This window comes from Dunckerocampus dactyliophorus, chromosome 4, assembly GCF_027744805.1.
Source record: "Dunckerocampus dactyliophorus isolate RoL2022-P2 chromosome 4, RoL_Ddac_1.1, whole genome shotgun sequence".
Classification (NCBI taxonomy): Eukaryota; Metazoa; Chordata; class Actinopteri; order Syngnathiformes; family Syngnathidae; genus Dunckerocampus; species Dunckerocampus dactyliophorus.
The window spans coordinates 10441161-10468339 of NC_072822.1; the positions used below are offsets into that span (position 1 = coordinate 10441161).

Below are 27179 nucleotides of genomic sequence, written 5' to 3' on the forward strand. Positions count from 1 at the left end.
CACACACACACACACACACAAAACCATTTCTCTAACTGTAAATTCAAGTGATGACCTTGCAGCAAACATCCACCACTTGCATTGCAGATCTTCCCAGTACAAGCTAATGGTAAGTAAGTACATTTAAAAATATAAATAAAATACATTGGACTTGTAAACCGAATGCTCCTTAAGTTGCAGATTATAAAGTCCAACCAAAATTTCAGGGAAATATTTGCCTCAAAAGTCGCATGTCGGCAAATCTCGCAAGAAAAAGCAGGCTTTACCAAACTTTCTGTCAAAATTGTGATGACCACCGGAAATTGAAATTATATGGCAACATTGGGAAGCAGTGCTCGCACTAAGTCAATTGAATGTCCAAAGGGTGTATGAAAAGTTTTTAGCATCAGAAAAACAAAAACGGATAAGGGATTTTTGATTATTTATTTTTCAACATAGTCCCCCTCAAGGGCTGAACACTCCAACGGCGCTGAGGCGCTTTTGTAGAAGAACTCTTTTGTTTGGGACTCCAGGAACCCCTCAACTGCAGCTATGACATCATCATCACAGGCAAAATGGCGACCAGCCAAGGCTTTTTTCATTTGGGGGGAAAAGACAGAAGTCGGAGGGGGCCAGGTCTGGCGAATAAGGTGGACGGGGAACAAGTTCGAATCGGCAATCGTGAATTGTTGCCATGGCAGCCACTGAGCACCCTGAGCCGCTGCACGAATTTCTGTTTTCTCCATTTTTCGCTGAATCCTTGACCCTTGCTTATTCAAAAATCTGCAAAAAATATAAGAAGCATGTTAGAATCTTAACATTTGGCCGGAATATTTACAAAAGGTTGAACTTTCAAAAAAATCCTAGGTTTGACCATGCATCAACGCTTCTTAGACACGATGCTTAGAACGTTTCATACCCCCCTCGTGCATCACAGCTGTGTTCAGGGATAATGTGAAGTGACTCGCAATCATCTCCCTTTGTGTCTTCCATCACCGTGTTGACCTTGAAAAGAAGACAACCCTGAATAGAAGACGACCTGTTTTTTCAAGGCCTGTTTATGGAAATTTCTCTTTTTTGTATCATGTTTTCAGTACCAGTGAAATAACATAAATTATAATAAAAATGATATTATACGGTATTTCTTAGCTGCTTAGGTGTTTGATGACTCAGCTTCGTTGATCATCATTATGTTAAAATTAGCATAACTCCTCCACTGTTGTTTGCCAACTTGCCAACAACCTTTGAGGCACTTTTTTACTCCAGTGGGTCGTGGCTGCATCTCTCTAGAGCTCTGGTGTGAGTGACAGGAAGAAAAGCTCAGCGGAGAAGTCATTAGGTGCCACCTATTGGTTTGCACGTATACATCACTAGACCCCAAACATAACACGACGTGACTTTTGCCAGACTTTTTCATAGGAGGAAAAGCATTTGGGTCAATGCAGTAAATTGTTTTGTCTAATTTTAATTTCATTTGACGTATTACGGGCCGCACGGTGGTCTAGTGGTTAGCATGTTGGCCACACAGTCACAGTCAGGAGATCGGGATGACCTGGGTTTGATTCTCCCTTGGACATCTCTGCGTGGCGTTTGCATGTTCTCCCCGTACGTGCGTGGGTTTTCTCCAGGTACTCCGGTTTCCTCCCACATTCCAAAAACATGCATGTTAGGTTAATTGGAGACTCTAAATTGTCCATAGGTATGAATGTGAGTGTGAATGGTTGTTTGTCTATATGTGCCCTGCGACTGGCTGGCGACCAGTCCAGGGTGTACCAGCTCCCTAATGAGGAGAAGCAGCTGGATGGATTGACGTATTACAAGTACTTTGTATGACAGTTAACGTTAAAATGCAACTTAACCCATTGTCAGCCCATTATCTAATCAGCACTTTAAATGTCCTAAATGTCCTAAAATCAGCCCAATACATCTCTATGCTTGACTTTAACACATTAAATCTTTATATGTATATGAAACATCTTGGAGTGGTTATCGTGTAATCGTCATGTGACTATCCCAGGATATGGCTTCCCAAAATGGCAGCGTGTCACACATGTGAAGGAGCTAACTAATTTCCAAAAGCATATTTTTTGCCATTATAGGTCATTTTAAACCCACTTAACAATTCCAATGCTTTAACAGGGTGTCAAATATTCTAATTCAACAGTTCTTACTATATTTCCTCAATGAAATATTCTAAAACAAGACTGAAAACATCAGCGTGACATAGAAGTCACATCAGGGTTTTAGCCTTAAAACTGCCACGGAAAGCCTGGCATGACGTGTTTGTCACAATAGCAACAATTTTAATAAGCAATGATTTTTAATGAATATACCGGTATGTTATTTTGTTCAATTCAAAGCAAACAAACAGCCATGTTGAGTTATTTAAAGAGTACATTTATCATCTAACATCACTGATCTTTGACATTAATTAGTAGTATTTTAGAAAAAAACATAATAAATGTGTTCTATGGTGTATGGTTTACCCCCCATAATTTTCCTTTTGGAAGAAATGGACCTGCGTTCTTATGGGTTAAAAAAAAAATACTTTAAAAAAGTTTCACGATGGCAAAAGTTTGATTCTGGAACAGATCATTTTCATTTCCATGTGTTACACAAATCAGCTGGCATCGCGTGGTCCATTTCCGGCTGTAAAACAGCTACGCCACATTTCATTTTTTCAGCCATAAACCCAAACCATTTTAGAAGAAGCAACTGCTAAATTTCGGGTTTGAACACGTGCATCGGTCTTAAAGAAAAAGGCAAACAAAGAAAACCAAAATCAAAACTGGGGTCCACAAATTGCTACGTTTGCAACCATCAAATTACAAGGCAGCATTAGAGTTTATAAAGCTATAAAAGTATAATAGTGCACAGCGGCTTTATGAATTCTGTGGTTTCCAAACAGCAGGATCCCCTAGAAAAGCACAATACCTTTCTGTCAATTTGTTCCTTTCGTTGACTGGCGGTGATAAACATTTAGAAATGACAGGGTTGGCTGAGTGCGACACTTTGAGGGCACACGAGTGGATATGGTTGTGATTTGGCATGTTTGCCAACCAATGCTAATCTAGGGAAATGGGGAATGGGGAAAGCTTGGGGAAAACCCATGATGGATTTCTCAGACCAGCTCTGGTTTTCATTTAAATCCGTCTAAGCTTTTATGTAATTTCAATGAAATAAACAGACTCTTTTTAATCTTTTTAATATGTGTGTGTTTTTGGCCCTTGCGTCCAACTGGATAGTGTCATTGAGGTGGTTATATAGTGGAACCATGAGGGGACGGACATTTGCATAAGACCTTTTTTAAACGGTGTCATTTTATTCTCCTAGTATGTGACTGTGTGACAATTAGTGCTTGGATTCTTCAGTTGAGGCCCTAAAAATGGCTGGTGAGGTCACAGGGAACGTGCACTCCTAAAACTCCCCATAATGAACTGTGCTACTTCCACTTGGGAACATCTTGAGTGTAAAGATGTATTGGTGTCCTCTATGAGCTCTGCAGCTCCCAACAGGTGAACTTGGGTTAGTAACTTCCTGGAGAGAGAGTCCTACTTTTGGTTTACCTTTTAGGACGTTATTAATTAGAGCAAATGTGGCTGATTGGGATAGGAAAGCAGAAGAAAGATGTGTTTTGTTGCTCCCCGAGTCTTACAAACCAGCTTTGAAACACACAAACACACAACCCAAAAGAAAACTCAAAATTACATTCAGATGCCGCTACAAAATATGCACAGTACAGGCCAAATGTTTGGACACACCTTCTCATTCAACGCCTTTTCTTTATTTTCATGACTATTTACATTGTAGATTCTCAAAACTACAAATGAACATTAATTATGTACTTATGTGTAAAAAGTGTGAAATAACTCTAAATATGTCTTATATTTTAGACATATATTTGATGTCTTTTTTTTTTTTATAGTGCTGCAAACCCTTGGTGTTCTCTCAATGACCTGAAATGGTTTTCACTTCACAGGTGTGCCTTGTCAGGGTCACTTAGTGGAATTTCATGCCTTTTTAATGGGGTTGTATTGTGTGTGTCCAAACCTTTGGCCTGTACTGTATAGTATGACAAATACAGTATAAAAAAACAAAATAATGTTGATGATTAAATGCCCATGATGGAGTTGGCCATTTTTGGATTCTATCCAACCACCCATTTTCTATACCGCTGTTGCGTGTTCACAATTCTGTACAAGGCTGCCCAAAGTGTTGCCTGCTTGTTGTTTTACTGGCCCTCACCATATTCTAAAAATGTAATTAATTATTAGTGCTATATCAGGCCGCTCGGTGGCCTCGTAGTTAGCATGTTGTGCTCACAGTCAGGAGATCAAGGGTTTGAGTCTCCGTTGGAACATGTGTGGAGTTTGGAGGTCTACAGACAATTCCTTTGACTTCACGCTTGGTTTGTGGTCTGACATGGACTATCAAATGTGGGACTTAACAGACAGCTGTGTGTCTACATTTTTGCTACAAAATATTGAAAACACTGGATTATCACAGGCTATAATTGTTTAAGTAATCCACAACAGCATAATGTGTGATAGCGTATTTAAAGTGTTAAATAATAATACATTTGATCAATGAAGGAATGAAGGTTTCATTGTAAGCCGACAAATTGCAACATGAAGAAGAACAACATTGAAACATCTCTTAGTACTGTGATGCTCACAAAGCTGGGAGGAATCAGTAACTATTTGGCAGGCAGGGTAATGTCAGACATCAAACCGAAATTGCGAGGTCCGTAAAAATTGTGGGAAGGGGGCGTCATCACTCCACATAGCGTTCTTACTCAGAAAGACCTCAAAAAAAAAAATATCACACAGAAACGTAATAAGTGGATAACAACAGACAAGACACTACCAACGAATAATGCTAAATAATCAAGTTATGTGAGCTCTAAATGTGTAATTTAGCAGACATTTACAAAAACAGTACAGCAAAGCACGCTGGGGAACAGGAAGTGCTGTTGTCAAAACCATACACGTAGACGAAGCATGGATCGCTGAGCCTTACGTCAACGTCGTCGCCATATTGGATGTGGCAAGGCTGCACTGTAAGTGAATACAAATACATGTACTTACTTTCAAAAAGCGCCTTTCTACAAAGAAACTTAACATAATGCCTCTCGTTAAAACATTCACACACACACTCATACACTTGGGAAACACTTAGGCACCAAAAATAATGTATTTGCTCTTCTCAAATGGCTAAGATAAGAACTTTTATTGTTCCCATTAAGTAGTTTTAATGCAATAAAAAGAGAATCTAAAATAAGAACATAAAAGTTATCAATCAAAATAGTAATAATGAGCAAATTCATGTATTTTAAACAATACTCTTCAAGTAAAAATACATTAAATCTTTCCAAAAATAACAAACCAAGTGACAAGGAACACAAATGTATTATCTGTCTTATATAAAATATGTAAAACATGGTTTATCTACTCAGAGATGGGTGGCATAGCCAACAAAACAACTGTACTCATTTAAGAGTATTGTTACTTTAGAACAATTTCACTCAAGAAAGATATGTGATGTTACACATATCGGTATCGGTTGAAATTTAGAGGTGGACAATATCGGCATATTGGTAATCAGCAAAAAAGCCAATATCAAACATTCCTACCAACAATTTAAACCACGTGTGCCAGTGACCACATGTTGGAAGAAACCATTCATTACTGAGGTAGTTTATTTGAACAAAAATAATAAAAACAATTACAAACCAAACCTCAACAGTCTAGACACATAACATGCAACATTTGTTGTGGCTGAATAAAGCACATTTTTGTGTGGCATGGGGGTTGGGGATCGGTAAATCGCTGTCAATATTCAAAGTTGTGCTCTGCACTTGAGTTTAATAAGCAAATAAATCATATTTTTTTAGACTGTTTGAAATCCTGTGCTTTATGGGGATAATATTATAAAGAACATTTAAAACATTGGTAACAAATTCATAAAATCATGGATGCAATTTTTTTTTTTTAAGTCTTAAAACATTGCAACTTTTTGAAAAAGTTGCTAGGAAATCATTTTAGGCCGCAACAATAACAAAAAGAGCCAGCAAAATCCTTGAGGGACTGACATGAGGACACCTACAGCATCTTGGCTTCGTGGCTCCTCTTGATGTGGTTTCTTAACACCGGCAGGCTACGAAATTCAGTCCCACACATGCTGCAGTGGTACGGTTTCTCCCCCGTGTGGACTCTTAAATGAACTCTGAGTGCGGAACTCTGACAGAATCTCTTCCCGCATGTTTTACAGAAATACGGCTTCTCGCCCGTGTGACACCTCATGTGAATCTGCAAAGCTTGCTGACGTCGGAAGGTCTTCCGACATCTGCTGCAGGCGTACGGCTTCTCGGTGGAGTGGGTGATCATGTGTTGCGCCAGGTAACGTTTAAAACCAAATCCCTTTCCGCAAATGTTGCAAATGAAAGGTTTCTCGGTAGAGAGGGCAGTCATGTCTACTTGGGTGTACACGTCTGAGTCTGTATGAAAGGTGCTGCAGTGGAAAGGCTGCTCAAAAAGCTGGACCTGACAACGAACGGCTGTGCTCTCAAGGTCCCAGTCATGATGTTCTGACTTAATGCTTCGAGCTGATGTAGATGCCATATTGTCAGCGATGTCATCCTCATTATTTTCTGGATAATAGCCACGAAATAGCACTGGATGATCACGGTTTGGTCCTGACGCACCAAAGTCTCCGCTCTCCGATTCTGATTGTAACCTCTGAGATGTAGCGTCTTTATCGGCTTCACTTTCATTCTGCTCGCAACCCAAAACAAGCGGCCAGACTCCAAGGGGTTCACCATTTGAGAAGTAATCCTCCTGCTTTATGAGAAGATGCTCTTCATCTAGAAGTTCCTCTTGTTCCACTTTAATTTGTGAGGTTTCTTGGAGGCCCTGCTCCACATTGGATATGCTCTCCTGGGAACACAATCTCTGTTGTGGAGACCCTGAACACAGGAATGGTTGATCTTATTAGTGGTTGAATACGGCCTATTATAAGTTACAAATATCCCACATTTTACTTGAACCTATATTAAACATATTCAAGGATAAAAAATGGCTAAATAAACTGAAATACAAACATAAGGCATTTAGAAGACTCATTCAAAGACAGTGTAAATGATATGTAGTATCCTACACTGGTCACTGGGGGGCAGTAATGTTACTGTAATGTTCAGTGAGACACAAGCACCAAACTTGATTGCCGAAAAAACAGGCTTCTATTGCAGGTTTGAATTATCTCAAAATAGGCATAATTTTCCCGAATAAAAAGCCCAAATGAAAACTACTGTGGCAGCCATAACCCACGTCAAGCTAAAACTCTGAACCCTCGATGTCACTTCCTGTCCACCAGCCACTCTGCTCTGCCACTGGAAACCATTTACAGCAACACACACAATCACAAGTCTTATTTATGTCTTAAATGGCTCATTTTCTGTTATTACGTCTATTATATTGATGACTATAGGGGTGTTATTTCAGGTCTAGAGCGCTCTACTAATGTTACAACCATATTTAGAAGGTTGTAAAATGTTTTTTTTATGCTCCAACTACAAAAATATTCCATTTATAAATAAGGAATCCTACATCCCGGAAATACATTCATCACGGTCGGGTCTGGACCCAATTAATAGTGCCACACGAGGAATTACTGTATTACAAATAACTATAACCAAAGAGACAAATTGAGATAGGCCTCTCAGAAGTTAGTCAACATGCTTTATTACGCCTAAAATAACATCCAAGTTTCAATGGTGAAAAATTAACTTAAACATCTCTGGAATAAGCATGTAATTAGCATGGTGGCCACACAGTCAGGAGATCTGGAAGATCTTGGTTCCAATCTCCGTTGGGCATCTCTGTGTGGAGTTTGCATGTCTCCCCGTGCGTGCGTGGGTTCTCTCCGGGTACTCCGGTTTCCTCCCAAATTCCAAAAACATGCATTTTAGGTTAATTGGTGACATTAAATTGTCCATAGGTATGAATGTGAGTCTTTATGTGCTCTAGGATTGGCTGGCAACCAGTCCAGTGTGTACCCCTCCTCTCACCCAAAGTCAGCTGGGATAGGCTCCAGCATACCCCCGTGACCCTAGTGAGGATTAAGCAGCATAGAAAATGAATGGATGGATTTCTGTAATAAAATAATGACAGAAATAGTGTCTCTTCTGTATTACAAATAGACCTGTAAGAAATAATACATCATTTTCAAGTTTTAGGGGACAAATAAGTCACGAAAAAAATATATTCTAATATTAGCTATATAGAATACTGTATACTGAGTGTAGCGAGTTGCCCAAACAGTAGCCACTTTTTTCAGACACTATCGCTTTAATATGTGAAATAAAGCTACTTTCAATAGTATCTTAATCCAACTGTACACTTTTACTATTATTTGTTTGTATAGTCGACGTTACAAACCTGTTCTCTGTGAATTAACAGGTTTGCAGACGACATCGAGAAGTCTTAACTGACGATTCATTTCCTCTTCGTAGGCGACGATGGTTTTCTCAAAGACACCAAATATTTCTTCAGCGGCAGCAGTCAGTCGGTCGTTGACAAACGTCCTTAGGTATTGGAACTTAGACATTGTAGGCTGTGCAACTGCCATCGCAATTAAACTGCGAAAGCTTATGCGGCTACAAGACTAACGGCACAGCAATTATTACACTTCCGGTTGATGTTACGCTGCTTGGGTCCGACGAGGTTGTAGAATCAATAAATAGTTCCGCTTTGCATCCCTCGCCCAACTCCTGTGTAAAACGTCTTATTTAGCAGAAAATATGAATGTGTTTTATATTAATTATGGGGACTTTTTTTACGTTAAATGGGTCACCACATACATGAAATACTGTGTTCCTGAGTGTTACTGTCATTAAAACCACACTGATTTAGAAACAAAATGTATAGAAAATATTTGGAATCGCTCTGTAGTATATAACTTAGTACAGCGTTCACTTATGTATATTATTGTAGCCAAATTATTCATTTCTCAACTAACCATTCACAATCTCAGCTAATTAAATTTAAGTAGGAATGTCTTTTTGTACAAAGAGTATTAAAGGGTCCCTGACATGATTCATCAACTTTGAGTAATATGTTAAATTGTTTGTAATTATTTTCTACAACAGAGGTCTCCCAACGGTTTTTCTTGTGAGAGCTACTTTTACAAAGTGAAAATGGCCAAGAGCTACTCATTTTTATAGCATTTATTTTCATAGCTTATTTCAACCCAAACAAACAGAATACTCTTATTTTACCAGAACATTAACAAAACGCTGGTATCCGCAACTCACATGTTGTATTTCAGAATGCATTTCTTTTTAGTGTTCTCACATTATTAACTGAAAACCTGAATGAAAAGCCCGCGGGCATCATGTTTGTGACCCCTGTTCTATATCGTTCGATTTTTGAAAGCGGACTGTAATTTCGCAAAGATTACATTTATAGTTCATGGCACCGGCGGCTCAGCCTCATTTCTGGAAGTGACATCATCGGGCTAACACCTCTCAGTTAAAGCAGAGTAAACAAACGCTTCTCGAGGTAGATCGTCGACTTGGTTCACTATATTTTTAATAAAAATAATACTCATGCCAAAACGTAATGCTGCTGGATGTTCACAGTGTCCGAGTCATACTGTAAGATAGTTTTCTTTTCCAGAAGAGGAAGTTTTAAGACAACAATGGACAAAACAAGTGCAGAAAATGAGAGACAGATGGGCCGCACCTCGAGTTCTGTTCCAAAATTGGACCGAACACACTTTCTAATGTGCATGTTGGAAGTGCATCTTCGAAAGACTGTTTTTGTATGCGTCACTAGATGTCATAAACATGGAGGAGAAGTACTGTCCAAATGTAGTGGTTGAATCCAGAATGCGGTCTTTATTATTGCAGCTTCCATCACTGAAGGCATCATCTTGCTGGTCATTTTTTTCTGATTGGTGTGAAGTTCCTCCTTATTGTCTAAGACAAGGGTAAGAAACCTATGGCTGGGGAGCCAAAGATGGCTCTTTTGATGACTGCATCTGGCTCTGAGATTTTTTCTAACACAATAATATTTATTGAGTTTTTTTTGCTGACATTTTAAAGTAAAACATGACAGAAATCAGTGGTCAAAATAACGTTCCAAATACAGTATAACACTTTCTCATGCATTTTAATCCATCCATCCATTTTCTACCGCAAAGCGAGTGGCCAGAGCCAATGCTAGCTGTCCTGATATTTTCCAGGTAAGACACCAAAACTTGATTATTACTGGAGCCTACCCGGGTCATTGAGAGGTCAAGAGGTAAACTTTCCTCCTTTCATCAAATAGTCAGCTAGATAATCCTGCAGAGTAAAGCCTTTTCACGAAGAAGATGGTGAAAGCAATATACGGAGTACGGCACAAAACCATGCAGCACAATAAGTCGCAGTAATGGTCAGTATTTTATTTATTATTGGTTAGCTTCAGTATAACAATGTTATTAAAAAGAACAAATTCAATTTTAAAATTGTTGGTCTTGCTTAAAAATCCACACATTTAGTTGTATTCAGTGTTTAAAAATATGATATGGCTCTCACGGAAATACATTTTAAAATATGTGGCTTTAATGGCTCTCTTAGACAAAAAGGTTCCCGACCCCTTCCTCGTTTGCGAGACTTGCTGTCCTTTGAAGACATCACGGAGCTCTGAATGTACAAAAACATTAGAAAACAATGTGGCGACTGTATTACATATAATCCAATCTCAGTCATCTGTAACAATATATATATTGTTAATATATATGTCACTATATTATGAATGTACAACCAACCTGCTTTCTGCAACTTTAGTGATAGCCAGCAATCAGCATTGCCGTTGAATCTTTTTCTTATACTTCACAATAGTTCTTTCAACATATCAAAAATATTTCTTCAGCAGCAGCGGCAGGTCGCTCGTTAATAAAGCCCGTTACACTAAGAAGACATATCACAAAAAATCGCTTACAAATGACTCGCACACTGTTTTGAAAAAAGTGATTTACACAGTCAACATTAATGACGTAATCACGCACGCATCTTCCGCTTAGAGTCACACTACTGTCTGACCATACTAGGAAAAAAAAACTTTGTTCCGGATTAAACGCTTGCTCTTGCTCTCCCTCTTAAATAGATTTATTGTACTCTCCAAACTTCGCATGCTTTATGTGAGACGTAAGTGTGCATTAACCATAGTATATATCGATATTACGCCGTATCAGCGTTAACAAAGAACACTTCTGCAGCACTGTTTCCAGGGGGATTGATATCGAGACGGTATTTCCGCCTTTGACAATATTTTTTCTTCCCATTTCTTTGCATTTCGGTGGACTTTGTAATGGTAATGGTAATGTTTGTTTGAACAACTTGCCGTAAAGTCTTCGACACATTTGTAGCATTTTTTTTGTTGGACTAGATGGGCGCTCATTACTGTGCCATATGTAGGCAAACAACATTTAACGGGAAAAAACATATCTTCGGGAAAAATCATCAAAGCAGACTAAGACTTGTTCTTATGAAATTCATCGAGAAGGTAACACTAATTTCATCTGCAAATCAAAATACATATTTCGTTTGACTACCCGAATTGTTGACGTGTATTGATTCGATTGGATATGAAGGTCAATTTCTTTTAAATCTGAAACTAATAATATTCATTGCATGTTTATGCAATGAATATTATTAATTTCAGATTTATGTCGCTGTTTTTTAAAACTTCCCTATGTCAAAGACGCCCAACAAGTACAGTAAAACCTCCAAAAAGGAAATAAATAGGTAAATATTGGTGTTTATTATTGTCATCAACATATTTGTCTTCCAGGTGAAAGAAGCTCGTCGAACACTTAACAAACCTGAAGTGGAAAAATTTGATTGCACTCAGCACAAGAAAACCTTCTGGTGTTACTGCTGTGGCCTTGAAGTGGAGCGAAATGTTACTGATGGCAAAATGACTGTGTTACATGGAGGCTTGTTGGAGCACATGGCTGCGTACGTTCATTTTCCAGCTACCCATACTCCCCTATACTTCCACTTTTACAAGGTTGCTGCCCGGTGTTGCCAATTTGGTGACTTGGTAGCTAAATCTGGCGATATTTCCAAACCCTCTTGGCGACATATTTTCTCAAAAGCGACTATCGACAAATTTAGCGACTTTTTCCGGTGTCATTTTCTGGTATTTGGGGACTGAAAAGTGAAAACGCGTATTTTCCTGTGGTTTCTGTTCTCACTGAGCAGCAGTGAGTGCTGCTGAGAGGCCCGCCCCTCCGCAAAGCGGTTACAAGCCGTCAGTGCACTGTCAGGATCCACTGGGGTGAATCCCGCCTTTTTTTTACAGAGCGGGATCTAAAACGTAAATGTTTCTTAATCTTCATTAAATTACTACTCATTCCACTCGAGCCTCATTCGGACTCAGTCACTTACCTGTCAGTGTCTCAGAACGTGTGATGAAGAACATTGTGTGATAAATGAAACAAATATTTCTAACTGCAAGATAAAAGGTGGAGACTGGAGGCGAGTGTGGATGTGATTATTATGCTGTCTAGACTTTGAGAGGTACTGCCCGAGATCAAATATTAACAATATTTTATTTTCATGAAGTGATGGTCAATTTTAAATTAACAAACCAAGAATCAAGTTTACTTGTATTTGTAAACGTAATTAAGGTGTTTTTACTCACGTTTTTGTCTCCTCGATGAGGTTATGCTTTTTCCGTACAGCATCTTTTGCAACGTCACATGCAAATAATCTGCAAGTTGACAGATGTCGTCTAGCGACTTCTAGGTCAGCCAATCGCTACTTTTCTTACTGTGGAGTTGGCAACGGTGTTGTGTGTGATTGAATTCTGGCCATTCAAATTACTCTGATTTCAGGCCAGAACACAAGAAGAACACTCACAAGTTCTGGTGGGAAAACAAGGCAGATCCCAAGCTGAGAGATAAAGTCATCATCACACAGGAGGAGACTGAAAAGTAAGCCCGCAAATTGAAAAAATACGAAAACGACCTTTTAGAAAGGTCAAAAGATAGCAATCAAAGTTTTTTTTTTTTTTTTTTTTTTTTTTAAGGTTCAAAGCTGAGGTGGCCAAAGTGTTGGAAACATATGTAGAGGAGGAGGATGAATACATTAAACAGGTGGGAAAACAACTACAATAAGGAAATGCCTTCTAACCAGACCTAAACTTTGCTGTTCCATATTTCTGCTTGTGTCTTCAGCAAGCGGAGTTCATCCGGGCCCAGGAGAAACAGCGCCATGAGCTCCTTGAGTCTCTTTTAGAGGTTTGTTTTCCAAGGATGCAGTGGCAGTATCCATAACTATGGCCTTGCCTGTTGATTGCCATTTTCTGATGTATAGCAGAGAAATACAGTAGATTCAGTCGAATGCTGTTCAGTAAAACTTTCATTGTGACAGAACGTGACCAATTATATTGTAGAATGAAAAAAAAAATGCTGTGAGATGTTTTCAGGTAAAAGTCAGTCCTTTTAGGGAAAGTTTTAGATAGATGGAGAAATCTTAGAGGTCAGACTTCCTCTATGAACCTTGTTGGCTTTTCCTGAATAAAAATCAGCGTAATGCAGACCCGGAGTCGTCCAAGGCACCCAATGGAACAGAAACATCAGCAGAGGCTAGCGTCAGGTAATACTGTGTAAAACTTTATTACTGCTCCTCTCATGTACAGGAGGCTCAAATGCTCACCAAGCGTTTTTTTTTCATATATATATTTTTTAAATCTTTTTACCTGGTACCAGCTCTCAAGGGACATCATGGGTTGCCAACCAGAAGGCGGGAAGCAGCCTCTTTGACACGATGGTTGAAGCACAGCAACAAGGCTTGACTTTCATAGGTCATCAGGTAGATGAATTACCTACAAACTCATGAAACGGCAGTATTTATTAGCCACAAACACAAGTTTGACCAGTTTGTCATTTCCCTTGTAGGATTCATCAAACAGTGGGAATGTGCACACAGGTACTGCTGCAATCACGAGGAAAAGAGCAAGGACACATACTTCAACCAAAGCTTGCCCTTTTAGAGCACTCTAAAGTCTGAGGAAATTCAACATTTTAATGCCAGATAATGTTTGTCAGACATGACATGTTTTGGTAATAGTAACATTTTAGTTTAATTACTACAAGGATATATTGGCATAAACTACATTCATTGTTAGTACCTTTTCTTTTGCTATGGCTCTACTGCCTTATACTGTGCCTGGCATCCATCCTCAATTTTATGTTTTTTTGGATGTTTTGGTTCTTCAAATCAGGAAGTCAAGATTACGGTGAAATCAGAACCATCTTGACATTATAGCTTCCTGTTTCTTCAAATTGAAGATTTGATAAACAATTATTTTCAAATTGTTTATATTATTTATATTTAGATTATCTAGCACATGTTAGAGGTTTTGGAGATAGTCAGAGAGGCCAGACCGAGATGGTTTGGACATGTCCAGAGGAGAGATAGGGAATATATAGGTAGAAGAATGCTGAGTTTGGAACTGCCAGGCAGGAGGCCCAGAGGAAGACCAAAGAGGAGGTTTATGGATGTAGTGAAAGAGGACATGAAGGTAGTTGGTGTGAGAGAAGAGGATGCAGAAGACAGGGTTAGATGGAGGCAATTGATTCACCGTGGCGACCCCTGAAGGGAAAAGCCCAAAGGAAAAGAAGAAGAAGATTTATATTTAGATTATTATTATTGGGTATTTGTTTATTTTATTTATGAAAATATTTTAAATACATTATTTAATCATTACTGGTAATTAAATGTTTTTAATATTTTAAAATATTAAAAATGTATCAAACTATTTAAAAAATCAATACATTTTAGACGATTTTATTGACTTAATCCATGTTACGTGTGGAATGTCATCAAAATGGAAGGGAAATGTTGGATGCCTACACACTATATATTTCATACTGTCAAAAATTGATAGAAAAGGTTGTTTTTCCCTGCACCCTAAAAACTGAAATCATCTCATTTTTCATTTTGGATTATTGCCGTCTGTTTCTTTTAAATGGGTAGTAAATGCCACAGTGGAGCCAAACAAGTCTGCGCAGTGCAACACCTCCTGTATTCTATCTTACTAGATTCATATAAAGTATTGTAAATATAACAATAGTATCATACATATCATACATTTTACTGCAGGTGCTGTGCCTCCTTGGCTCCAGGACGATCCTCTGGAGGGCTCCTCTAAAAGTGCAGCACCTCCCGAGATGGGACCATCAGTCCAGGAGTTCCTCAGACAGAGTAGGAAGCCAACATACGCTCGTTTTAAAATGTTATCATTTGTTAGTGGCAGCTAGCAGGAAGAATGAAAGCATATTATCCTCCACCTTCTCAATCTGTATTTTTCCAGAGGAGCAAGAGAAGCTGAGAAAGCTCCCTCCGAACAGAGTGGGGGCCAACTTTGACCACAGCTCCCACACTGACGCCAACTGGCTGCCATCTTTTGGTCGTGTATGGAACAGTGGCAGACGTTGGCAGTCCAGGTAAGTAAGACCTGAGCACTCTGCGCTTCATTTCCAGACTACATAACTATATAATACCTTTTACTGTTTTTTTTTTTTTTTCGACCAGGCACCAGTTCAGGCAGGAGGAAGGACAGAAGAACAGAGCAAAGAGGAGGAGGAAGTCTAGGGCAGAAGGAGCCAAGAAAGGAAAGATGACAGATGATGACTAGTGTCTGCACTTTAAAAGGAGCTTGAGGTTTGCTGGTGACACCACCATTGGACTTGTGATGCAGATTACAGGGAAACTGCGATCCAATATGTGCAGACAAACTAAACATATAGTTTTTCTCACTAGAATTAAATTTTATTGACTGACAAAAGAAGCAACCGTCATATTTTCTTATGGTTGTGCTGAGGGGCTGGCAGATTTTGTGTTTTTGTCCAGAAAAAGTGCTGAGAAGTAAACAAGACTAATAAGTAACAAAAATAATTATTTTTCCATCAATTAACAATGTGGCTTCAGGAACACACGGTGGTTGTAATACTGAGAGAAGATTCTTTTATGCAAGTTGACAGTGTAAACTGATTCTCCAGTGGAAGAGGATGGTCATTTTAAACTACCTTTTCCACTTCATTTTAAGCTGTTCGTGTTATCTTGAAAGAATGCATGCAAAAGAAATATTACATCCAAAAAAGAAAAATACATACACAAGGCAGCTGACAAAAAACTGTAGACACACAACAAACATAATTTTGTATTTAAAATACATTCTCAACATTTGGAGTAATCTTGCAAACATACGTATAAACATACGAGGGGTGTCCTGATACAACCTTTTCCACTTCCGATATTGCAGGTTTGAATATCAAGGCGATATTAGCACAGGCCATACATACTTTTATTACTTGTTTAGTAGCATGGAATGTCAGACAAGCCCCTGAAAAGCAAATAATATTCTGCTGGCTGTCAACGAAGACAGTCGCCTCTTTTCCCTCTCCCTTACTTTGCTTCTCATGTCTCATTTTGTCCTGTCTCATACATTTTAAGAGCCACTCTCTGCATTGCAAATTCCAAATCTAAATCATAGAATTGATAAACTGGTCTCTCCACGTAATTGATAGTCTTCTTGACAAAAAGCTTGGGTTCGGGGGAACCTGTCTGCCCTGATGGAACGTTCACCGCCGGCTACGTGATGGATGGGTGGGAGAGGTGGAGGGTCATGTGCATAGCGATTCTTGCCATTGAGGACATCAAAGACATGTACCTATTCGGAACTATAACAGGTCTGTTGCTGATTGGAATAGGCACTGCTCTAGTGTGTCGCAGAATTCGTATGACAGACAGCAGTCCAACAGGCCCAGCAGCTGCCCGTCATGATTGATGTGGTGGGCAAAGCCGTCTGACTGTGACTATGAATCACAACAAGGTATGAGGAAAAAGTCATTTCCTAAAGCGTTTAAACACAAATTTACTCACCACGGACGGGCTGGCTCTTTTCTGTTACAGCCAATGACTTTTTGCCGTCCCGTAGGAGTTTCTCAATGCTTTGCAAATGTGTCAAACAGCGGTGGATGTTTTAGCAGGCCGTAGTATTGCTTAATGAGGTTGATCATATTAAACTCACCCGGTTCTGTACCACCATGGGAAACTCAGGTCTTTTTTGGACTTCAACGACAAAACAGCCACACGGCTGACATCACTTCTACTCTTGCTAAACACACTAGCACACGTTGTTGTGATCACAGAGTTCTATGTGCTGCTGGAAGCGAGTCTGTGGAGTCTGGAATCGACTGTTTATATTGTAGTACCAATATCAGAGATTTTAGATGCAGGCTGATATCGGACCGATATCCAATTTCAATAACTGATTGAGACACCACTAAAACATACAAGCACAACCACTCAGATGGACAGTGACCTCCACTAAGGCTGAAAATCTATGTCCTGTCGGTGGTATTGAATATGTTGTTATATAAGCAACTGTGTCTCCTAAGCACAATTGCCCTTTGAGGGGCAGTGGTGTGGTTCCTCCCCCACATGCACTCTCCTCCTGTGTTTAGTCAAGGTACCGTTAGCTCGGAATCTCTTCCCACAAATGTTGCACAAGTACGGCTTCTCTCCTGTGTGGACCATCACGTGTCTTTTCAGCACAGACAAGTCGCTAAAACTTCTCCCACATGTGTTGCAGAGGAATGGCTTCTCCCCGGTATGGACCATGATGTGTCTTTTAAGTATGGACAACTGAGTGAAGCTCTTCCCACAGGTGTTGCAAGGATATGGCTTCTCACCTGTGTGAGTCCTGGCGTGAGTGAGCACCTCATGCGTGTTCCTAAATTGCCTCCCACATGTTTTGCAGGAATAAGGCTTCTCTTCTGTGTGGATCATTATGTGTCTTTTGAGATTAGACCTTTGGTTGAATGTCTTCCCGCATGTCTTGCAGGAATAAGGCTTCACTCCAGTGTGGGTCAGCATGTGTCGTCTTAGTTTGCAACGAAAACGAAAACCTTTCCCGCAACAGTCGCATTTGAACAACTTACTGTTCATGTCGCCCCTTATGTTTTCATCACCTGCTTCTAGAGCTGCAAAGCAACCAGTTTGATCCTCTGATGGACTTTCACCCGGACTCGAACCCAAAATGGGATCCGCCGTCTTGTAGTTTTCTTCACCAACAGGAACAGATAAAAATGTATCCAGCGCTTCTCCCTCGAGACTGCTGCAGGGTTCCTCCTTAATTTGTAGAGTTTCTGGCTCCTCCTGGTCCAAAAAGGGGTTCTGCTGCTCCTTGTCCACATTTTGTGGCTCTGAAGGCATACAGACAAAACAGAAGAAGGTTACTAGTGTTCCCACTCAGGAAAATACATCTATTGGACACCTGTCTAAACATATAAACTGGTGGTGTGAAACGTCATTTTTTAGTTTTACTTATTTTACATTTAGTGTACAGTGTTCCCTCGCTCTATCGCGGTTGACCTTTTTTTTAAGGTTTTTTTTTTTTTTGTCTGAACGCTGTTACAGGCTGAGCCTGGCCCTTTAAGAAGAACTGGATTGTGGGAAGTCTCTCTATCTCTCTCTTTTCCCTCTCTCTTCCCTCTCTCGTCTGTCGGCACCGCACATTGTTTTCTACGTCTTCACTGGCTGTAGACCATTGTCAGTCTCCTTCGTGCCGCCCTGCTGTGTCTCCTGTGTCATGCTAGCTTACTTGCTAGCTTGTAAATGAATCTTCAGTTTGAAGTAGGACGGCAGCAATATGTTTTAACAAGGATACAAAAACACTACAGTACAAGCACGGTCACCGGAGTGAAATACGCGTGGGCAGCTTAATCATTTATTGTGTCCGACCTGTAGGTTGATCGGTACAATTCAAACAAAGGTTTGAACGTTTTTGAGAGGATGCCTCTTTAATATTGAGATACAGTATAATTTTTCACAATTTTCACATTTCTTATGTGACTTGATGCATGAATCTTCATGACAATTCAAGCATAATCATTTATAAGGGTGTCTCATTGCGCAATCTACAATGTATTAAATGCTGTTGTCAGGGGCAGACTTAACATTAGGCAAATACAGACAATTACCTAGGGCCCCACGTTCCCCCTCACAAAATTTGTCTTTGATTTGAAGTACATATTACTGTTTTAGTCTCCATTCACATGCTTAAAAATATACAAGTGCGTAATCTATCGTGATCATTTCGACCCCTTTCCCTCCCTTTCATGCAATTGACTATTTCATGTTACGGCGAATGTACAGATTGATTTGGGAAGACGGAAGCAAAAAAACTTCCCGGCGCGGAGTTTCTCCAGTCGAACAGAGAAGAGGAGAAGGCAAGAGGAAAACAAAACAGATTTGATCAAAACTACCGAAGGTGTCAACCTTTTTCACAGTCACAACAACGTAAACACACGAGGGCAGCAGTACCGATGCAGTAGTTGTGGAGATAAAGCTGAGAGTGACGCTTTTCATCACAAAGATGTGAGTATGTTGAGATATCTAGCTCAGGAAATAGCACTTTCTCATATTTACACTTGTTTGCAGATAATATTTAACATTGTTTTGGGGGGTATATAAACATGGCTATGTAACCAGCAACTTCAGCTAACATATAACTAACAGATTTCAAAAGCAGCACAACCTAATTGAGGTCTGAAGGACCACTCTGTTAAATAAATTTCACCTCTATTCAGTGAACAAATTAATAAAATAAAAATTAATAAAACAGTATATAATCTACTTGTAATAAATATGTACTCGCTCAGCTAACAAGTTAATGAAAAAATATTATCGTACAGCCCCAAAATAACTAAATACACCCCTGGATGTTGTAGTTCATCAAAATGTACACGCACCTGTCATGGCTACATTTGTGTCCTCATCCAGTGGAGGTTGTGGTTCATCTTGCCCCAGACTGCAATTCTCCTTACAAAGCTTCTGCTCCGTCAAAACCTCTTCATCCTCTACATGTTGAACCTCTGTAGGCACGCAATTAAAATCAATGAACTTTACCAATTGTATTATATTTTTCCCAGGCGATGCAAAAAATGTGGCAGACCATTAAATGTTCTTACAAACCTATCCTGTACACTTTTATTTGGGGTTTCCAGAGGATATCCACCAGTCGACGCTGACGATCAAGCTCCTCCTTGTATTCGACGATGGCCCTCTCAAAAACACCAAATATTTCTTCAGCAGCAGCGGTAAGTCTCTCGTTAACAAATTGTTTTAAATACCGAACTGACGCCATCGCTGTTATAAGCAGACACCACTCACAGGACTCCCACTACTGACGTTGAGTTGTTTATTTCCGGTTGTCACTGCGTAATACGTACCCGGAACGCAATCGGTCCCGCGCATGTGCAAGGACTAAGTCACTTCCACCTTTAGCTACCTTTTACAACAGCGTTTCTGCGCCGTCACGCACTGTGGTAGTTATTCTTTTTTTAATGTATGAACATAAATGGTCAATAACAATACTTTATATATATGTAATATGTTGGGAAGTTATTTTTATAAGTGACGCGTTCTACACATGCGTAGATCCCAGTTGAACGGATTGCGTTCCGGGTACGTATTACACAGTGCCACTGGGAGATGTCACATTGAGTTAATTCCGACGGATGCACTTTGGTTCCGGTTTCACACCACACTCTTTATGGAAGTTCGGTATCGTGTAAAAAAAAATACACGAAACTAAATTTTACATACCATGCTATTTACGAGCGATTGCTGAATTCATTACTGTATTTAATTTGAGGTGCTCAAGCAGAAGGTGATCAGTGAAAATCAACTGTAATACTAAGTAAACGAATGTCCTTTTAGGTGTTTACGGTATAACAATATATATATAGGAATATAAACTGCTAAAAAATAAAGGGAACACTTAATCACTCACAATGTAAATCACACAACACAGATTGACAATGTGGACAGCCAGAAACCCACAACAATAATAATAATACATTTGATTTCCATTGATCATTTTTGTGTGATTTTGTTGTCAGCACATTCAACTTTGTAAAGAACAAAGTATTTGATCAGAATATTTCATTTATTCAAATCTAGGATGTGCTATTTTAGTGTTCCCTTTTATTTTTTTGAGCAGTGCACGCGAGTACTACATAGCCTATCGGATTCACATTGCTGCTGGTTGCCACATCTTTAAGCTAACAGCAGAGGGCGCCATTGACAGAACTATGAAAACTGAGATGCTGCTTAAAACATTTTCTTCTCCACGCGGTGCAGTTTACAATAATGTACACCCTAAAAAATTAAAGTGGACTATTATTATGCTCTGAGATAAACGTCTGTAGCTTTTTCATGGCCAAAGTGTACATGTATGCTTCCAGGATCTTAGCTCAAGGGTCAAAGGTACAATTAGCATTACCTTTGTGCACGAAGTGGTACAATGATGAACTTGAAAAAAAAAATCGTTTTTTTTTAAATGTTGCATTTGCAATGAATAATAATGATAATTTTAACATTTTTTACATATAGTTTATACAGCTTGTAATCATGATCACAGTATATATGCATCAGATTTATAGTACTATACATGATAATTGATTTTTTTAATCCTCCGGAACAGTGTGTTTTGGTAAAACTATATGTAAAATGTATGTAGAATATATTCATTGTTTGACTGTTATTTGTAGTGTTGCAGGTGCAACCTTATATCCATATCTAGACCAGAACAAGGGTGCAATAAATAATATAATAAAAAAGCATTATAGATTCCACTCCCACTATTCCACTATTTACACAAGAGCACAGTTATCAGCCCTGGGCTTGGATGGGTGTAGTGAACACTGTGGGGATACAAGGTCTATTTTTAGCTGTGTGACAACATGGCTATTGCCTGTTCTGTTCAAACTGAAGAAAAGATGCGAGTCACCACGATCCTGTGACGATGGATTGCATCGCTGTCGTGTGTGTTTTGGCTTGATACCAGAACTGTAAACTGTGACGTTTGTCTTTTTGTCAAAACATGGGTTTGGTCATATTAGATGTATTCATGTTCACTGTAAGTTTCGGACACTAAAGAATGAAGACTGGGAAGAGAGAATGAAAGCACGTGTACTGGGCGTATCCCAGTCGTTCCGAGACGTCCAATCACAGTTTGATATCTTTGAATATATCTGCATGTTTTGATAAAAAGAGCTGATTGGCTACGTCGAACGGCAACAGCCAATTGCATAAATGACAAGCGCTCAGCTGGCAGCAAAGTCCCGCCTTTTATGTATTAAGTAGTAACCCCGGAAACGCCGTCGCTTAAAGGCGCAGGGAAGAACTATCAACCGAAGGTTGGAACAACGACAACAACAGCGAGCCCTGAAAAAAGCCACACATAGGAGAAGAAGGGACGTGGTAATACAAACAGTGAGCTGCGTTTCAAGAGAGAGTACGAGAACGATCCCAAAGACACAGAAAAGGGCGATTGACGGTTATTTTGTGCTTTGTAGTCGATTTTTTGGCCCTGTAGGGTTCTCGAACCTACCTGGAATCCATCAACCAAAACGACAGAAAAACTGACACATCCAAAACGGCCAAACGCCAAGCTGTGATTTTCCTCCCAAAGTGCACATATTTGGGTAAGCAGGCTTCACTGTCTTTTGTAAGCTTATCTGCTTTGTGCCAACTTTAAATATAGCACCATATATGGGGGAACCACTCCGGCTCGTTCCAGTTGCTCTCTTAATGCTGGTCATCGTGTGTCATTATTTGGCTGATAAATCTGTGAGCCTAAGAATGACTGGAATCCAGCCTGAACCAGTTGATGGCCTGACAGTAGCTTGCTGGGCGGAGGGGGGCGTTCCCCTGCTTTGTCTGCCTTCATCACTACTGTGCCTTTATTATGTACAGGCTGCGGTGGTTTAATACAACGTGATAGTAATTGTATGACTGTAGCTCATAAAATCAGTTGCCTTTTTTGCTTTGTGGTGTTCATCACCATAAAGCACACAGTTGTGGGGATGCTATTGCACATGGGGATTGCATGCAGTGTTCAAATGCATTGGTGCAGTGCTATAATGCACACATCCACTGCAGGGTCATCCCCTTGTCCTGACAAGCAGGCCATGCTGGCATTGGCATATTCATTAGGCACACCTGTATGCACACACACACACACACACTCAAGCCGCCACATCACATGCATGTTTAGATGGTGGATTTCATCAAGCATCTGCAAGTAGACATCTTTCTTTCCCCACCCTGACAGCCACCCCCCCACCTTTCTGTCTGGGAGAGTGGGCTTTGTCCTCAGCTGGGTGTGACGTCATTAGGATTTTAGCTGTGGCTGTGGCACTGAAGATGAGGTGAAGGTTGTTGGGCAGGATTAGGGTCTGGCCTGTGATGTAGTTCCTGTGCAGCACAGTAAAACGCAAACATAGCAGTAGGGAATCTTTAAATTTGAGTGTGTAACCCTAAAGGTTACATAGGATCTGTTTCGTGACACTGTTTGCGTGGATTTAATTGGACAACATAATGGAAATGGAATTAATTAATCCCGGGCCGCACGGTGGTCTAGTGGTTAGCACGTTGGCCAACACAGTAACAGCTTGGAGATTGGGAAGACCTGGGTTCGATTCTCCCCTGGGCATTTCTGTGTGGAGTTTGCATGTTCTCCCCGTGTGCGCGTGGGTTCTCTCCGGGTACTCCGGCTTCCTCCCACATTCCAAAAACATGCAGGTGAGGTTAATTGGCGACTCTAAATTGTCCATAGGTGTGAGTGTGAATGGTTGTTTGTCTATATGTGCCCTGCGATTGGCTGGCGACCAGTCCAGGGTGTACCCCGCCTGTCGCCCGAATTCAGCTGGGATAGGATAGGCTCCAGCATGCCCCCACGACCCGAATGAGGAAGAAGCGGTATAGAAAATGGATGGATGGATGAATCAATCCCAGGGTTAGACCGTCACCATTATACATTCAGGCAATGTTTCAAGTCACATTTTCCGGTAGTGTCTCACAAAAGTGAGTACACCCCTCACATTTCAGCAACCATTTATTTTATAATTGCTTACAATACAATAGTATAGAAATGAAACTTGTATATAGTCAGTATTTGTATAGCGCTCTAGTTTAACGACCCACTGAAAATGAGTCAACACAGCCATTATTGTCTAAAGAGCTGGCAGCATAAGCCAGTACATCTCACAGTAAACACGTCCAAATTGTGTCCAAAGTGTTAATATTTTGTGTGAGCATTGTTGTTGTCTAGCACTGCCTTAATTCGCTTGGGCATTGAATTCACCAGAACTGCACAGGTTGTGACTGGACTGACTCCTCCGTGAAGACATGGTGAAGCTGGTGGGTGCTGGTTGAGCAGGTGGGTGTTATCCTTCTGCTTGAGCATGCCCCACAGGTGCTCAATTGAGTTCTGGTCTGAAGACCATCAACTTCACCTTCCTCAGGAAGACACTTGCCACCTTGGAGGTGTGTTTGGGCTCACTCTCATGTTGACATACGGCCCAGTTTCCAAGGGAGCACTCATGCTGCCCCAGACCATGATGAACACCATATTTGACTGTAGGCAGGACACAGTTATTTTGGTACTCTCTTGTGTTGCCAGCTATTGTGACAATAATTGCTGTGTGTCGAGTCATTTTCAGTGGCTAGTAAATCTATAGCGCTACAGAAGCTGTACACTGACTACTCCAAGTTTCATTTTTATATTGTCCCTTGAGAAGATAATGTAATAAAAATGGTGGCTGAAATGTGAGGGGCTTACTCATTTTCATGAGGTAGTGTAGCAGCTAGCCAGCAGCAGCTGTCATTAGCAGCTAGCATTAGCAGTCCACCCCCCGTATGGAAATCAGCGTCTCTTTTTATTTTTATATTTGTCCCCAAAGTTATGGAGGGTGTTCGAATTTTCACACAGAGAGAGAAGGCAGCGTGCTAATGGCTAGACCTATGTGCTGACACACAGCGCACCGTGTCAGTAGACATAAGGATCTTGTTAGGGTCTTGACAAGTGACAGTACTGCATCAGCAACGTGAAGCTGATTACCATGCAAGCCTGTTAGTCTTCTGCTTCTCTATGACTAAAAGACAAACAACGTCTCCTTGCCAGTAATCTATAAGCAGGCAGCACACTTTATTTTATCCACGTGTAGGCCAAGATGCAAGAACGATCAAGGGTGACTGTGGAACCGCAAAATGTATCTGGTGTTCATATCTGTCTGCCTTTATTGTCTGTGCTATTAAATGCTTTTGAGCTGATGAGGGTTTGTTGTCACCGCTCCAGTGTGTTCTCTGCAGGATTTGATGTCCGAGATTACAGATGATTATGCGGGTTAGAACCAGTGTGCAACACTGCTCTGGGGCTATATTGATCTTTGGAGTGTATCTGTATAAAAGACAGCGAAAGAGACAGGGTTTGTATGCGTTCTACTATTTAAACTCAATTGCATCAATATGAAAGTTTTTTTTAATGGCTCTTTATAATAAAGAGATAATTAAGGGTCCTTTTTAAACAATAAAATGAGGGAATGTCTAGTCTAAGACTTTTTCCCCTTCTATCTGTCAAAATGAAAGTAAGTTAACCTTCTGAGTTTTAATGATAACGAACACAAGATGATTGATGTGCAGTATCAAGCAAAAGTAAGTACACCCTTCATATTTATGCAACCATTACATTATACTCAAGGGACAGTCTTTTGCTTTAGAGTAGTCATGGTGCAGCTTGTCTGGCGGTATAGATTTGCTATGAACTGAAAATGACCCAACATACAGCCATCATTGCATGAATACCTAACATCACAAGCGAGTAGCAAGATAATTATGGCGGTTGTGTCATGGTCTGAGGCTGCATGAGTGCTGCCGGCACTGGAGAGCAGTGGTTCATAGAGGGGAAACATGTTTGGTCTGGGTCGGTCGATGTGCCACTTTAAAATAGTATAATAGTTGCGGGAAAGTTGAGAAAACCATGTCGCATCGGACATTCTAACAAATAAAACTGGAAGAAGAGTGGATGAAGATGCATTTTATCCAAGAGGAGATTGAAAGCAGCAGGAAAACTGCAGCAATGTGGAGACTGTGGAGTATTTCCTACAGTCTCCAGAGCTAAAGCACAGCAACAGGGCAGTACTTTTCACCCATATGGTATCAACCTTTGGGGCCCTGGCTGACCTGGTACTGCAAATAGTACCTCATAGTACCTGCTTTTACCATGCCATGAGGTCAATGTTGATGAATAAAGACCATCTACATGCTGGCTTTTAGTAAGTGTTAGGGCTGGGCAATATGGACCAAAACTCATGTCCCGATATATTTAGCCTCAGATTTGGTGTGTGCTATGCACCTCTGACTTACAAGTTATATGTTAGGTGCGTGGTGATCTTACTCCTTCATGGTCACCACAACTACGTTTTGCAAGAGAAAAAAACAAAACAAAAAAAACACAGCGATTGGGGGAACGCCACAAATCGCACGGCCAAAAAGTCGTATGTCCGGTTGTGACCCTTGGCTTTAGGGATATTCGGCTTTTAGGTGAAATTGCACTACAGCTTGCTGATGAGACTCTGTGACACTCTAAGCTCAGTGGCCACTTCCCACTTCACAATGACGAGGTACCATTGGCCAATTATTAGGAGTCGTCTTGGTCTGTTTTATGATGTCAATATATGAACAGCATGAGGAAGAGAACTGTTTAAGTACAAGTTCTAATTGAACCAAGAAATGGATCACACGCCTGTTTACTGTACTATTTACTGTACCATTCAGCTCCTTGGTAGAGAACAGCAAGTTGTACTGTAATATTGAACAGTTGGATATGCGCATTCAAAAGTTGAGAAAAGGTCAAATTAAGTTCACTTGTAAAGGTTTGGTTTGGTTTTTAGTTTATTTGAACATGAAGGTTACAATGGAACACATCTCATGACTCATTCTTTGACAGTTCCACATGTCCAAAAGGAGTAGGAAGAAGCAAAGCTTATTTAATCCTACCCCCTATCTATTCCACATCTATTACAACACTTGTTTCACTTGTTTTATTCACTTCCTGCGTTCCATGTCATGTTTTCTGTGGTAATCAGGATAATAATACATAATAGATGACCGTAAGACCAAAAAAAAAAAAAAAATATATATATATATATATATAAGTTAAATATGAATAAAGAAAGAATTTTTTTCTTTTTTTTGTTTTTTCTTTTCCCTTCCCCCTTTTTTTCCTCTTTTCTTTTTTTCCTTCCCTTTCCTTAAAAAAACAAAAGCAAAAAAAATAAAAAATACATATATATAT

General features: G+C 40.0%; 4 protein-coding genes across 8 annotated transcripts in view; 2 read left to right on the forward strand and 2 right to left on the reverse strand.

Moving 5' to 3' along the window:
- Positions 1 to 4213: 4213 nt before the first annotated feature.
- Positions 4214 to 8674, reverse strand: LOC129179873 (zinc finger protein 3 homolog). The gene is made up of 2 exons (XM_054773672.1): positions 8415 to 8674; positions 4214 to 6943 (listed from the first exon to the last, which is right to left on the reverse strand). Exons 1-2 carry the CDS (start codon positions 8602 to 8604, stop codon positions 6081 to 6083), a joined length of 1053 nt encoding a protein of 350 aa, XP_054629647.1. The 5' UTR covers positions 8605 to 8674; the 3' UTR covers positions 4214 to 6080.
- A 2593-nt stretch (positions 8675 to 11267) lies between these two features.
- On the forward strand, positions 11268 to 19987 carry cenatac (centrosomal AT-AC splicing factor). Of its 3 annotated transcripts, none has more exons than XM_054772682.1 (11): positions 11268 to 11525; positions 11724 to 11767; positions 12862 to 12960; positions 13056 to 13122; positions 13204 to 13266; positions 13557 to 13624; positions 13738 to 13840; positions 13927 to 13957; positions 15134 to 15235; positions 15345 to 15477; positions 15566 to 19987. In XM_054772682.1, exons 1-11 carry the CDS (start codon positions 11409 to 11411, stop codon positions 15666 to 15668), a joined length of 930 nt encoding a protein of 309 aa, XP_054628657.1. In that variant the 5' UTR covers positions 11268 to 11408; the 3' UTR covers positions 15669 to 19987. The 3 variants fall into 3 exon arrangements, with proteins under 3 accessions (XP_054628657.1, XP_054628656.1, XP_054628658.1); XM_054772681.1 differs by lacking the exon at positions 11724 to 11767 and adding an exon at positions 11814 to 11980; XM_054772683.1 differs by lacking the exons at positions 11268 to 11525; positions 11724 to 11767 and adding exons at positions 11818 to 11980; positions 12709 to 12772.
- On the reverse strand, positions 15781 to 23299 carry LOC129179446 (zinc finger protein 135-like). The gene is made up of 3 exons (XM_054772680.1): positions 20012 to 23299; positions 19789 to 19911; positions 15781 to 18240 (listed from the first exon to the last, which is right to left on the reverse strand). The coding sequence occupies exons 1-3, from the start codon at positions 20181 to 20183 to the stop codon at positions 17429 to 17431; spliced, it is 1107 nt and encodes a 368-aa protein (XP_054628655.1). The 5' UTR covers positions 20184 to 23299; the 3' UTR covers positions 15781 to 17428.
- LOC129179445 (atos homolog protein B) overlaps positions 22170 to 27179 on the forward strand; it is a 37222-nt gene continuing 32212 nt past the window's right edge. For 2 of the 3 annotated variants that reach the window (XM_054772675.1, XM_054772677.1), the window contains exon 1: positions 22176 to 22527. The gene's annotated coding sequence lies outside the window, so the exon portion shown is untranslated. Of the gene's footprint in view, positions 22528 to 27179 lie in introns of all 3 variants that reach the window. The other variant, XM_054772679.1, reaches the window with a different exon arrangement.

Excerpts from the sequence above, each read along its gene's own strand:
- LOC129179873 (XM_054773672.1), bottom strand. The coding sequence starts at position 8,604 with ATGGCAGTTGCACAGCCTACAATGTCTAAGTTCCAATACCTAAGGACG. Across the intron at positions 6,944-8,414 it reads TGTTAATTCACAGAGAACAG|GGTCTCCACAACAGAGATTG; the intron begins GTTTGTAACGTC and ends TCCTGTGTTCAG.
- cenatac (XM_054772681.1), top strand. The coding sequence starts at position 11,409 with ATGGGCGCTCATTACTGTGCCATATGTAGGCAAACAACATTTAACGGG. Across the intron at positions 13,267-13,556 it reads TCCTTGAGTCTCTTTTAGAG|CGTAATGCAGACCCGGAGTC; the intron begins GTTTGTTTTCCA and ends AATAAAAATCAG. Across the intron at positions 13,625-13,737 it reads TCAGCAGAGGCTAGCGTCAG|CTCTCAAGGGACATCATGGG; the intron begins GTAATACTGTGT and ends ACCTGGTACCAG.
- LOC129179446 (XM_054772680.1), bottom strand. The coding sequence starts at position 20,183 with ATGGCGTCAGTTCGGTATTTAAAACAATTTGTTAACGAGAGACTTACC. Across the intron at positions 19,912-20,011 it reads AATAAAAGTGTACAGGATAG|AGGTTCAACATGTAGAGGAT; the intron begins GTTTGTAAGAAC and ends GCGTGCCTACAG. Across the intron at positions 18,241-19,788 it reads CACAAATGTAGCCATGACAG|AGCCACAAAATGTGGACAAG; the intron begins GTGCGTGTACAT and ends GTATGCCTTCAG.